At 39.5% G+C, this 13110-nt stretch overlaps 1 protein-coding gene across 5 annotated transcripts in view; it reads left to right on the top strand.

The window, feature by feature from the left end:
• The window catches only part of NVL (nuclear VCP like), a 110316-nt gene that overhangs the window by 71064 nt on the left and 26142 nt on the right, over positions 1-13110 (top strand). For 4 of the 5 annotated variants that reach the window (XR_012330053.1, XM_019920489.3, XM_073800746.1 and 1 more), the window contains 2 exons: positions 8367-8443; positions 11078-11166. Coding sequence is in view for 3 of the 5 variants with exons in the window: in XM_019920489.3 (XP_019776048.2) it covers positions 8367-8443; positions 11078-11166 (166 nt within the window). In the remaining 2 variants the exon portion in view is untranslated. Of the gene's footprint in view, positions 1-8366; positions 8444-11077; positions 11167-13110 lie in introns of those variants that run through there. The other variant, XR_012330052.1, reaches the window with a different exon arrangement.

The following is a 13110-nucleotide window of genomic DNA, read 5'->3' as shown; positions in this document are numbered from 1 at the left end:
CAATTTGGAGAAAGGTGAAAGTCAAGGTTGTAAAATGAGGCATGCTGGAACTAAGGCAGTATCAGGGGAATAGCAAAGAGGACATAGATGTGGGGACTATTTAAAGGTTTTAGTTAATAGGACATTGGATTAACTATAGAGTTAGGGGGGTAAAGCAAAAGGAAGATGATTTCTCAGCTTGAGCAGCTGAATCGGTGGTGGTGTCTATCAACATAAGAGATTGAGGAATGAGGAGGTGATGTCATTTGAGTTTCAGGTGCTTGGGCACTATCCATGGGGAGACGTGTAGCAGGATGTTAGTCCTGTGGTTGGGAGTTCAGAGGAGTCCTCTGGCTGGGTTATGGTTTCGCCTGTCATCAGCACATAGCTGGTGGTCAGCCATGAAAACACATTGCTTTAGTTCAGTGGCTCTCAACCTAGGGCAGTTTTACCATCACCAACAACCCATCTCACCCCAAGGGCAATGTCTCGGGACATTTGTTTATCACCAAGGCAGGGGAGTGATGGTGCTACTGGACATCCTACAACATACAGAACAGCCCCACAACAAAGAATTTTCCAACTCAAAGTATCAATAATGCCAAAGTTAAGAACCTCTTCTTTAGTTATATGTACTTGTTTCTTTGTATCAATCGAGTTTGATGATGATGCATCAAGGCACTTCTCTCCCTTTCCTTGGCTCTGTCATTAGAGACTATGATAGTGAGATTCTGTTTGCTTTGGTTAATGTCTGTTTAGATCTTCCGCCCATTTTTTGTTTGGGTTGTTTGTTTTTTTGATATTGAGCTTCATGAGCTGTCTGTATATTTTGGAGGTTAATCCCTTGTCGGTTGCTTCATTTGCAAATATTTTCTCCCATTCTGAGGGTTGTCTTTTTGTTTTGTTTACAGTTTCCTTTGCTGTGCAAAAGCTTTTATGTTGAGTTAGATTTGTTTATTTTTGTTTTTGTTTCCATTACTCTAGGAGGTGGATCAAAAAAGATCTTGCTGCAATTTATGTCAAAGTGTGTTCTGCCTATGTTTTCCTCTAAAAGTTTTATAGTGTCCAGCCTTCCATTTAGGTCTTTAATCCATTTTGAGTTTACTTTTGTGTATGATGTTAGGGAGTGTTCTGATTTCATTCTTTTACATGTAGCTGTCCAGTTTTCTCAGGACCACTTATTGAAGAGACTGTCTTCTCCATTGTATATTCTTGCCTCCTTTGTCATAGATTAGGTGACCATAGGTACGTGGGTTTATCTCTGGGCTTTCTGTCCTGTTCCATGGATCTGTATTTCTGTTTTTATGGCAGTACCATATTGTTTTGATTGCTTTGGTTAACGTATGTGTGTATGTATACACACACAAGCACATTTATACAATCCTAATTTGTTTCTGTAAATTTCTTATAGTTGTTATGATATAATGATGATACTTTCACACTTGTCTGTGGGAGATCATTAATTAAAGGCAAAGACTGGAGTAATAATTCATGAGGTATTTGGTGTTGAGGGCCTTACAGATTTGGACCCAGAAGAATGACTGGCTCATTCTTCCAGACGTGTGTCATCCACTATATGGTACTCAGCACTGTGGAACAACTTTACACTTCCTTCATCTAGAATTTCAGCGCTATTTTCTAAAATTGTTAGCTCTTGGACTCAGGGGTAAAGGCCCCCCTTCAAAGATAAAATTATTAGGAAAATAAGATACTAGAATATTAACCTAAATGAATGATCTTCTAGTTAGTCAACAAGTATTTATTGTAAACTAAATATATCCCTGGTTGTGTGTATACCATGGGGAGACTAAGACACATAAGACATAGTCCTTACATATAAGGAGCTTTTCTTCTAGATGAAAAGATAATATGAATGTTTCTAAAACAACAACAGGCATATTAATTCATTCCTGAGAAAGGGAGAAAAATGAAGGCAACTGAGTAACCTAGAGATTTCAACTATATAAAGAAATATAAAGAAAAAAGTCAAGAAGAAAACATAGCAAAATATGAACAGTGCTTGCCTCTTGGGGATGGGCTTACAGGTTACTTCTTCTGCCTTCTCAGTGCCCTCCAGTCAGAGACCAGGAACACACTTGGAGTTGAACAAGCAGGGCTTGTTTCTCTTTGAAGTGAGGGAGGACCCGCACCACAGAGAACTGTAGGAGTGGGGTGTCTCAGTAAGAGGATGTTAGAAAGGACTTCAGTGATTTGTGTTTGTGTTAGGTTTGGGAAGAGTTTAAGGGGCTTTGCTCTGAATTGCTTTCAAAAACCAGGCATTATTCTGTGATTGAGGGTCTTAATAAATCTTACCAAGAAGGAAGACTAGACCAAGGCTAAGGCTGTGACTGGGAAAGAAGCAGCTGTCATTTACATTAGCCGGGACAGGCAATGTTTGACCATTCTGTGGTTTGGACAGTGTTCACGTTTTATCTGTGTTCAGACATGATTATGCAGGAATCTTGTTTTTCCCTTGATCCATCCTGGTCATGGAGTGGCCTTCTCTGATGTTGATGTTCTGTGAAATTGTTTATGTTCAACAGGAGAGCAGCACTGCCTAGCTGTGAGGGCCCAGCCAGCTCGTAGCAACACCAAGGCCTACTTGCTGGATGTCAGGGCCTGCTTGTCTCTGTCTCAGTGGCTTTATATTTCCAAATTTTCTATCATGAGCATATATGCATATAGCGGGGGGAGGGGTACGGAGAATGTTTTGTGTTTTTTTTTTTTTAAACAAAAACATAAATGTTGAGGTTAAGGAGGAAGGGCCTAGAATTAGATAGAAAGGCCCTTTGGGCAACCTCCATGCACAAAGTTGTGACTATAGAAAGAAAAGAAACCAGAAAAAGACATTTTGATAAAAATCTATTTGACTTTAAAAGCAACTTTTGTGAGACTGTGGTTTAGACTGTTATATAGTCAGTTCTCAGCATCTGTCTATGCTAAAGGCAAAGGAGGGCTTTTGGCTGTTTAGACTATTTTTGCAGCGGTTATGGGCGTGTCGTGTTCTCAGACCCGCTCCAGAGGAAGGGGCCCACACAGGCCTGAGTGACGGTGCACTTGCTGTTGCCCTCTGAGGAGAGCTGCTTGCACTGCATTTCACATCCTTATCTTACTTTTTCAAACCTCCAGAGGCCTTGAATGTTTTTGCTTAAAGATCTTTGTTGATGGCTAAAGCTAAAGCAGCGTAGAGGGAGAGGAAGCAGAATCTCTAATTTACGGGCAGAGTCCACAAGGCAGACCTCCTCCTCATGGCAGTCTTTATGAAGACTCAGCCAAAAGTGAGAAAAATTGGCCTTTTTAATGTTTAATAAACCTTTCTATTTCAAAGTTTGCTGGCTTTTTACTTAAATTCCCCAGATTGTTTTATATATACTATTTCCTCTTTTTCCAATTAATACTTGAAATATTTTGGGAAGATTAGAATAAAATTCTTTAGTCTTGGTCCTAAAAATCTAAAGATCTGTGGGTCAGAGCAACTTCTCAGTATCTTTTGGAGTCTAAGTTTCTTAAGAGAAAAACGAGCAATGACATAATACTTTTTTATATATTCTATTTGGTGTTTCTGGTAATGTTGTGGTAATAAGAGGTTTATCACTAAAAACCCCTTGGACAAGTAGAACATTTTTTTCTTAATTTCTGTTTCTTCCTATAAATGTCATTAAAACTTGCCCTTATCTCAGAAAGCCAGAAAGGTTATTTGATGTCTGCCAAGTGCTTTGAGGTAATATGCAGTCTTTAAAATAGTGATAAAAATTCCACTAAGAGACCCAAAATTCTCAATATGTTTTTTAAAATGTGCCCCGTAAGACTAAAACATATAATATCTCACCAAGAAACATATCTGTTAAATTTTCATGAGCTAAGATAATAATATCTGATATAATAAAAAGTGATATTTATTAAGCACTTACTGTGTTCTAGGTACTTTACAGATATGAATATGCTTAATCCTTGCAACTGCCTTTTGAACTGTTTGAATTGAATATTTAAATATTCAAATGAATATTATTTCCATTTTACTGATGAGCAAACTTTATCTCACAAAAACAGGATACAAAGATGTGTTTTTTCTTTTATTGAAGAAATATAGTTGATTTACAATGTTGTGTTAATTTCTGCTATACAACAAAGTGATTCAGTTCTTTATATATATAAAAGAATATATATTCTTTTTCATATTCTTTTCCATTATGGTTTATCACAGGATATTGAATATAATTTCCTGTGCTATACAGTAGGACCTTGTTGTTTATCCATTCTGTATATAATAGTTTGCATCTGCTAATCCCAAACTCCCAATCCATCACTCCCCCACCCCCCTTGGCAACCACAAGTCTATTCTCTATGTCTGTGAGTCTGTTTCTGTTTCATAGATAAGTTCATTTGTGTCATATTTTATTTTATTTTTTTTATTTATTTATTTAAAAAAATTTTTTTTTCTTCTGTACGCGGGCCTCTCACTGTTGTGGCCTCTCCCATCGCGGAGCACAGGCTCCGGACGTGCACGCTCAGTGGCCATGGCTCACGGGCCCAGCCGCTCCACGGCATGTGGGATTGTTCCCGGACCGGGGCACAAACCCGTGTCCCCTGCATCGGCAGGCGGACTCCCAACCACTGCGCCACCAGGGAAGCCCCCATTTTACTTCTTACTGCCACATTTCAGTTAAGAATAATTAGATTTTAATGATACAGAGATTCCTCAGCCCTTATTTCTACTAATTGGAAAGTAATGTTGCTATTGAAACGTTTGGAAGTATGCTATGTAGACCACACTCCCCAAAAACAGGCAGTTTGTTACTTTCTTTCAATTGATAGTATTTTGGGGGTTTATTTTTCTAAAAAACTAATCTCCTAAGAATTAGAAAATTTCTGAGAATCTAAATTTCTAAGAATTAATTATTTTTCTAAAATATTACTTTTAGATAAGCATTTGTTTATTGTGTTCCTTTATATATTGAGCTTTCTCAAAAGATTTAACTTAAAGAGTGCCCTAAATATGGCAAGTTGGCAATTGCTCCCCGTATGCAGTTGTGAGAAAAATTTCTCTTCTGGATTCTCATAAAGAAGACACTCAGTTGTGATAGACGTTTTTACCAATATCCCTATCATAAACACAATAATAAGCCTTTCAGGACTGAAGCTGGTGGTTCTCCTAATGTAAGCTGCAGACATAACTAAAAGCCAGTTCATTAAAAACAACTTCATGAGAGGTCAAAGAAATGCACTTCGAGGATGTGTGAGCCTTTATGAAAGTCCAGCTTGACCCAAGAGTAGAATTTAGATATTGAGAAGTATAAAAGAATTATCCTTAGGCAGTCCTCCATGAATCAGTTTCTTATGATTGAGCTTTTGATTAAAACAGGACAGTAGGGACTTCCCTGGTAGCACAGTGGTTAAGAATCCACCTGCCAATGCAGGGACACGGGTTCAATCCCTGGTCCGGGAAGATCCTACATGCCGCAGAACAACTAAGCTCGTGTGCCACGACTACTGAGCCTGCGCTCTAGAGCCCACGAGCCACACTACTGAGCCCACGTGCCACAACTACTGAAGCCCACACGCTGTAGGGCCCGAGAGTCGCAACTACTGAGCCCGAGTGCCTCAACTACTGAAGCCCGCATGCCTAGAGCCTGTGTTCCACAACAAGAGAAGCCCCCTCTTGCCACAACTAGAGAAAGCCCACACGTAGCAACAAAGACCCAACACAGCCAAAAATAAATTAAAAACAAAAAAAAAACAGGACAGTAGATAGTTTGAGGTAAAATTCTCTAGCAGCACAGGGAACATCCATGTGCTGGGTGACCATCAAGGTAGGGTTGATAGTTCCTTCCTTCCTTCCTTCCTTCCTTCCTTCCTTCCTTCCTTCCTTCCTTCCTTCCTTCCTTCCTTTCTCATCACAGTGGCTTCTCTTGTTGCAGAGCACGGGCTCTAGGCGCATGAGCTTCAGTAGTTGTGGCGCGTGGGCTCAGTAGTTGTGGCTCATGGGCTGTAGAGCGCAGGCTCAGTAGTTGTTGCACACGGGCTTAGTTGCCCTGTGCATGTGAGATCTTCCCAGGCCAGGGCTCGAACCCGTGTCCCCTGCATTCGCAGGCGGATTCTTAACCACTGTGCCACCAGGGAAGCCCTAATAGTTTCTTAAGAACATTAAAGAATCTCAAAAGGGTTCATGCCTAATGAGGTAGCCTCTTGCCCCACCTCCTACCTCCTCCTACTAGTAGATTGAGGGACTCAACAGGGCAGTGTCCTCAGGCTTTCCCACTTCCGACATAGCTTGGAAAGTCCAAACATTTCTGTTCTGCATCATGATAAATCCTTATTACCTGTTCATCATCACTATTTAAACAAGACTTCCCCTCCCCCTCCCCTTCCCCTCCCAAATATAGCACCAAATTATCTCTCCTTATCTGGAGATAAGATACTGGGTTTTGGGGGGAATTCCCTGGTCCAGTGGTTAGGACTCAGTGCTGTGAACTCGGGTTCAATCCCTGGTCAGGGAACTAAGATCCCACAAGATGCTTGGCCAAAAATAAAAATTTTTTTAAATTAAAAAAAAAAGATACTGGGTTTTTTTAATTATGAAAATACGCAATAAAGATTTGGGGCCTTACCAACTGTCCATTCAGTTGCAGATTTGAACTTCAGAACTCAAGTTTTTAAATTCCTGGTTCAGTGTTATTTCCACTTTTCAGACCTTTTTATTAAAGTATAATGCACGTACAGAAAAGTGGACATATCATTAAATGTCCAACTTCATGCGTTTTTATAAACAAAACCTTCAAGAAAGAATATTAGCAGTTAATTTCATGGAGACAGAAAGTAGAATGGCGGCTGCCAGGGGCTGGTGGAGCGGGGGTGGGGGGTGGCCGTGGAATAGGGGAGGGGAGGGTTGTCCCTTAACACAAACAAAGTTCCATTTTGGGAAGGTGGCTGGTTATGTTTTAGAGATTGATGGTTGCACAGTAACAATGTAATTAATGCCACTAAACTATACATTTTTAAATGGTTAAAATGATAAATTTTGTTACATAAATTTTACCACAGTAGAAGAGAGAACATTACCAGAGCCACAGAAGCTGGCCTCCTGCTTCCTTCAGGCACTGCCCACCTCTTCCCGCACAAGATTAACTGATGAGATTGAAGGAAACTTAGGGATCACACAGTCTGACCATCTAGTTTTACACACAACCAGAGGGAGAAAAGAAAAAAGCACAAAGATTGTTTCCTAAGGTCGCACGGAAAGTTTATTTTCCCATGTTTATTTCGCAGGTCGAAGTGGATTGAATGGGAAGCATAACTGTTTCTTGAACCTGTGTTAGATGAACATTTGCATTTTATCAAATAATAGCAGCTAGCAGATGTATAGTTGATTAAATTCTTAAACATGCCCAGCTGGGAGGACATGAGAGGACACCCTCTGAGCATGGACCAAGCAGGTGATAGCTCAAGGTGCTGGGTCGTCTGACCCTCTGTTTGGAGCACCTGCCGAGCTAATATTTACACTTGAGGCTTAATGACATATGTTTATTTACTTTTTTCCTGTGTGTTTCTTCTTAAACTGTTTATTTCCATGTAATATTTGCTACCAAGGAAAGATAGTATGCAATGTAGATTTAAGTTATGAATCAGAATAAGTCAGAATAATAAAGCAGATACTCACAAACCTACCATCTTAACAATGTCCTGTACTTGAAGTCACTAAGAACTGTTTTGTTTGCCTCTGCAGTTTAAGTCACTAAAAATGTTATTAAGTATATACTGTATGCATGCAAGGTACTGTGTTAAGTGTTGTTGGAATTCTAAGGCTGTTCTGATACTTGTCCTTTCTAGCATCTCTTGGTATGAGCTGAAGGGGAATTGGCACCAAAGGCAGGGTTGGGTTTTAGTTAAGGGTTAGGAAAGAACACATTGAGCACAGAGGGCTTTTGGCTTTTTTTTGTAGAACACTTTGCTGATTGTTCTCTCCTGGCCACGTTCAATGTTATTTCTCCCTTCCTAGCCAGCCTCACACCAAAACACATATGCACGTCAAAACTTATCACTGTTTATGTACTTGCCATATTTAATCAGGCAAAGGAAATGTGATTCTTCACCATTGGAAAGATTGAGGGTGGTGGGTTTTGTTCTTGGTGTTTTGTTTTTGCTGTAGTATTTATAAACTCTTCAGACTTCACCAGCATAAATTGTTTGCCTTCAGCTTTCCCCAGTTTGGGATCTACTTCTTAACCTCATTTCTCAAAATTGAAATTTGTAAAAATCTGTTACACTAGTCTGGGAGTCAGTTATATTCATTTAGTCAAGCAGCCATTACTATTTATTTAGAACCTATTATGTGGGAAAATATAGATCTTTAAAGCCTCAGTGAAAGTGGATTTTTCTCTCTTACTCAGAATGGCACCAAACCCCCACTGGATGCAGATGTAAATTTGGAAGCAGTTGCTGGTGACCTTCGCTGTGATTGCTATACGTGAGTATCTCCATCTCTAGTCAGTTAACTCTCTGAGGCTCAGTTTTCTCATGTGCAAAATGAGGGAGAATGATGTTGGGAGGGTTAAATTAGGAATCCTGGAAAGCACCCAGCGTCTGGCTTTTCCTCCTTCTTCCTTCTTAGAGAAGGGACTACCCGTTTTGAGGCTCTGAGGAGTTCCCAGGAGTACGGGGAGTCCTCTCATATGTTCACTCTTGGTACTCAGCTACCCTGACCACCATCACTGCCTTTCACAAATTGTCTCTGTCGTTCCAGAATATTAAAGCAGACATTTCATTACCAGCTGCCAAATTATCGAGGTGCTTCAGCACTTAAAAGAAAATAATCTACAGGTTTTTCAAGGCTCAGAATGCATTTTTCACAGCACACCTGTTAATATTCACACAGCCTGTAGTAAAAGCAGGAGGTCAAATATTTCTGCCTTCAGCTTTCATATGTGTGTGGTGGTTGTTGATTTTGTTGTTTCCTTCATGTGTTTTTAAGTAAATTTGTTAACTTTCCTCATTTTGGTTCACAGGGAAGAAAATGAAATTCACGTTGGACTAACAGGGGACATCTCTCCCTCTGGCTTATTTAAAAAGCCCTGTTGATTGTCCACAATATACTCGGGTGTTCAAGGTCAAATAATGTGCTTTCTGAAGCTAAGTCAGTCAAGGAGAGCAGTGTTTTAATCTTTGAGGTCTTCAGGAGTCTGTTGTTCAGCAGTGTAAATTTACATCCAAGGAACATAGCCACCGGTACTGATATAGGCACTCAGTTCTTCCCAGTTCTGGTTGAAGAATTTCACATAACTGTCTGTCTCTTTTTTTTTTTTTTAATAAATTTATTTATTTATTTATTCATTTTTGTCTGCGTTGGGTCTTCGTTGCTGTGCGCGGGCTTTCTCTAGTTGTGGCAAACGGGGGCTACTCTTCATTGTGGTGCGCGGGCTTCTCATTGCGTTGGCTTCTCTTGTTGTGGAGCACGGGCTCTAGGCACACAGGCTGCAGTAGTTGTGGCATGTGGGTTCAGTAGTTGTGGCATACGGGCTTCGTTGCTTCGCGGCATGTGGGATCTTCCCGGACCAGGGCTCGAGCCCGTGTCCCCTGCATTGGCAGGCGGATTCTTAACCACTGCGCCACCAGGGAAGCCCACATAATCATCTCTTATTAAGATGATTCCACTTGAAACCATGGTGGTCATTTTTAGGGCGTGTGGCCAGGATCCAAAATTTAATGTCCAGTTTTCTCATATATGAACATCTAGGGATCTGAGTCTTGGTCTTTGTTCTGCCACCTCAACCCCAACGCACCTGAGAGATTTGCCGCACTCTGGTCAGGACTCTTGGCTCACTTAAGAAAGCAGTGACTGTCTCAGTGAAAGGGAAATGGTCCCCCAGGCCGTGGTGGTGAGGGGCGTATGTAAAAGCCCTGCCTTAACTTTAAGGAGAATGTCTCTCTTCCCCTCATTGGGAGTCAAATGCATGCCAGTCTATAATTAATGAACTTACTGCTAAAGAAAATAAGACTTAAGTGAGTAGTTTACATGTTTGAGTGCTAAAATCTGAAGATTTTCAGTTGGTAGCAGAGGCAGTTTTGATGGCAGAACCTTCCCTGGGCCAAATCTTCTGGATTATACCACATAAGGAGTCAGTTAATAAATGGGTTAGGGTTAAAGTTGAATGTTGTATGTTTTGAGTTTTAATGCCACTGTCTTCACAGTTTGAAAGGCAGTATAATACTACAGTCTTCAGCTACTTGTTACATTATTGGTTAATGTGTGTGATTATTATATAATGTTACAAACCTAACACATAACCAACAGAAAGATTGGATTCAGTTAATAATTTAAACTCTGTGGGTCTTTAATTTTATTAGTTATGTGTGTTGTCACATTATATGTTAAATGTTTGTCTAGAAATGAGGTTCTTATCCCCCAATTCAAAATCTTTCTCAAAGCATCTGTAAGAATCCTGTTAAAGATGTAATGTATTGAAACACCAGTCAGCCCCAATGTCTTTCATTGAACTCAAGAACCATGCTGACTCAGTATATTACACAGAACCATTAAATGAAGGTTTGTTAGTTCTTGTCATATTTTAAGTAATTTATGATGTATCCATTCAGCTTGAGCTTGAATCAAGTGCATCAAAGACTTTTTAGCATTTGTATTTTCCTTTTTTGAACTAAGGGTCATAAATGATTTCTTATATAAGCTTAGTTTAGACATTAGGTAATATACTATTGGTATATACTGGTAATGGGCCAGTTAGCACTTTAGCATGGGCCTTGTGAATGAAAGTTTTACAATAAATAATGTATAAGTTGCTTTCTACTGACTGGTTGTTTTAGACTTTTTATATTATCATTAGTATCTATAGAGATTAGCATGGGAATATTTATGATTCATTGCATTGTTTCCTTCATAATTTCCTTTCTTCTGAAAGTTAGAAATATTTTAGGTGAGAGCTAAAAGCTCTTTCCTACTGACCATGATCAGTTTATCCCACCATTATTGGTTAGTGTCTTTCCTGATTGTTTAATATGTGACTTAAAAAGAAATTGCTGTCAGACTTTTTTCTGGGCTTTTGCAGTGTCTAAGAATAAATGAATAAGAACGGTTCTTTTATTACAGGGGTGCAGATCTCTCTGCTTTGGTACGGGAGGCTTCTATCTGTGCCTTGAAGCAGGAAATGGCAAGACAGAAGAGTGGAAGTGAAAAAGGTACAGTTCTCTACAGAATCTCTCAGTCCTAGTTAATTATGACTCTGGATACCTAAAATCACTGTTAACCTGGAAAATGTCCATTTTCTAACATCTATCATCTGTGATATTAAAACTGACATTTTTCTGATGAGACCTTTAGCAGCTGTTCTGGAATATTACATAACCTCTGTGGCTGACAACTATAATAATAGCAAAGTTATTTGGTGCCTAATAAAATGTTTTCTATCTTTCCTTATCATCATATACAAATGTTTAGAGTTAGGCAAGTAGGTCCATTTACTGTCTTCATCATGAGTTTGGTCTGTTTATCAATACTGGAAAACTTTCTCATTCTTTTTCTAAGGTGATATCTACTTTACTGTTAAAATGTAGCCTAAATTGAAGAGCTTAGAAAACACACAAACAAGAAGTAAAAATTGAAATAACTTCCCATATACTTACATTTTCCTTTGGGGCCATGTCAGCAGCTTTGCATTGTTCTTCACATTTGACAGTGTCTTTGATTGTATTATTTGGGTTACAAAACAATTCATTTGTGACCTGCAGGCCGACCATGCCAAGTACAAAAATAGCCTCTACTTTGCTTGGTTCCTGGGACAGTTGTTTGATCAGTTGCAGTGTGTGGCTATCTTCCTTACAGTACTGTCGAATACCTTCTTCAAAAGACCTGCCTTGTCCTCAAAACCTGTACTTTGATCTGAAGTTCAAGTCTAGGTTGATCTCCTTTTATTCAGTAGATTTCCCAGAAGATGTCTTTCTTTATTCATATTTATTTCTTTTATTCTTTTCCCTTTTTTCTTTGGCTACCAGGAATCTTGGAGCTAAATTTTCTTTACAGTTGCAGCAGCATATGCTTAGCTTAGATTTGTCAACACATGTATCTTGATTGTGAAGTCCCTCATTTTTTTGGTTGTTTAAGATTCAGTTATCTGAACTTCTTTTATTGTAAGCTATTTTAAGTTCATTTTGGAAGTGGGTGGGATATAATTAGCAAAATTAGTATGTCTTATAAGAAATCATTATGTGGTAGTATGCTACCTGAGAGCTGAATCTGATGACTATCTTTGGATTTGTTTGTCACTAAAAATTAGCAGGCCTCTGTATATGTATTAGCTGCTACTAATAATTCTGATTGGGGACTTCCCTGGTGTTCTAGTGGTTAAGACTCCATGCTCCCAATGCATGGGGCCCAGGTTTGATCCCTGGTCAGGGAACTAGATTCCGCATGCCGCAACTAAAGATCCCACATGCCACAACAAAGATCCCACACATGGCAATGAAGATCCTGCGTGCCGCAACTGAGACCCGGCACAGCCAAATAAATAAATAAATGTTTTTTTTAAAAAAAAATAATAATTCTGATTGGATGTTACTTTATAAACATGTGTAACAAATTTTGACATCCCTGCTTTGCTACAGTTTGCATTTGCAGCTGCCTGTCCTTCAGGGACTTTTTTTTTTTTTTTTTGCAGTACGCGGGCCTCTCGCTGTTGTGGCCTCTCCCGTTGCGGAGCGCAGGCTCCAGACGCGCAGGCTCAGCGGCCATGGCTCACGGGCCCAGCCGCTCCGCGGCATGTGGGATCTTCCCGGACCGGGGCACAAACCCGTGTCTCCTGCATTGGCAGGCAGACTCTCAACCACTGCGCCACCGGGGAAGCCCCTTCAGGGACTTTTCATTGATATCTTACAGAACCTGAAATCAGTAATGCCATTCAACTTCCATTTGTTCAGCAACACATTGTATTTTACTTTTAAATACACTATCTTAATATCTGTATAAAAGTTTACTATTTTAAGTATAAATTGTCATCACTTAAGTTGTCATACTAAAATTGTAAACCAAGGCTTATTTAACATTTAGTTATTAAATTTCTCTTACTGTGTGATGGCATAACCTTTTAAGGAATTAAAACACCCCTCTATTCCAGTGTTGTGATATGA

This window comes from Tursiops truncatus, chromosome 1 (genome assembly GCF_011762595.2).
Source record: "Tursiops truncatus isolate mTurTru1 chromosome 1, mTurTru1.mat.Y, whole genome shotgun sequence".
Lineage (NCBI taxonomy): Eukaryota > Metazoa > Chordata > Mammalia > Artiodactyla > Delphinidae > Tursiops > Tursiops truncatus.
Note: the sequence above shows the minus strand (reverse complement) of the source record. Positions and strands in the feature narration are given on the sequence as shown.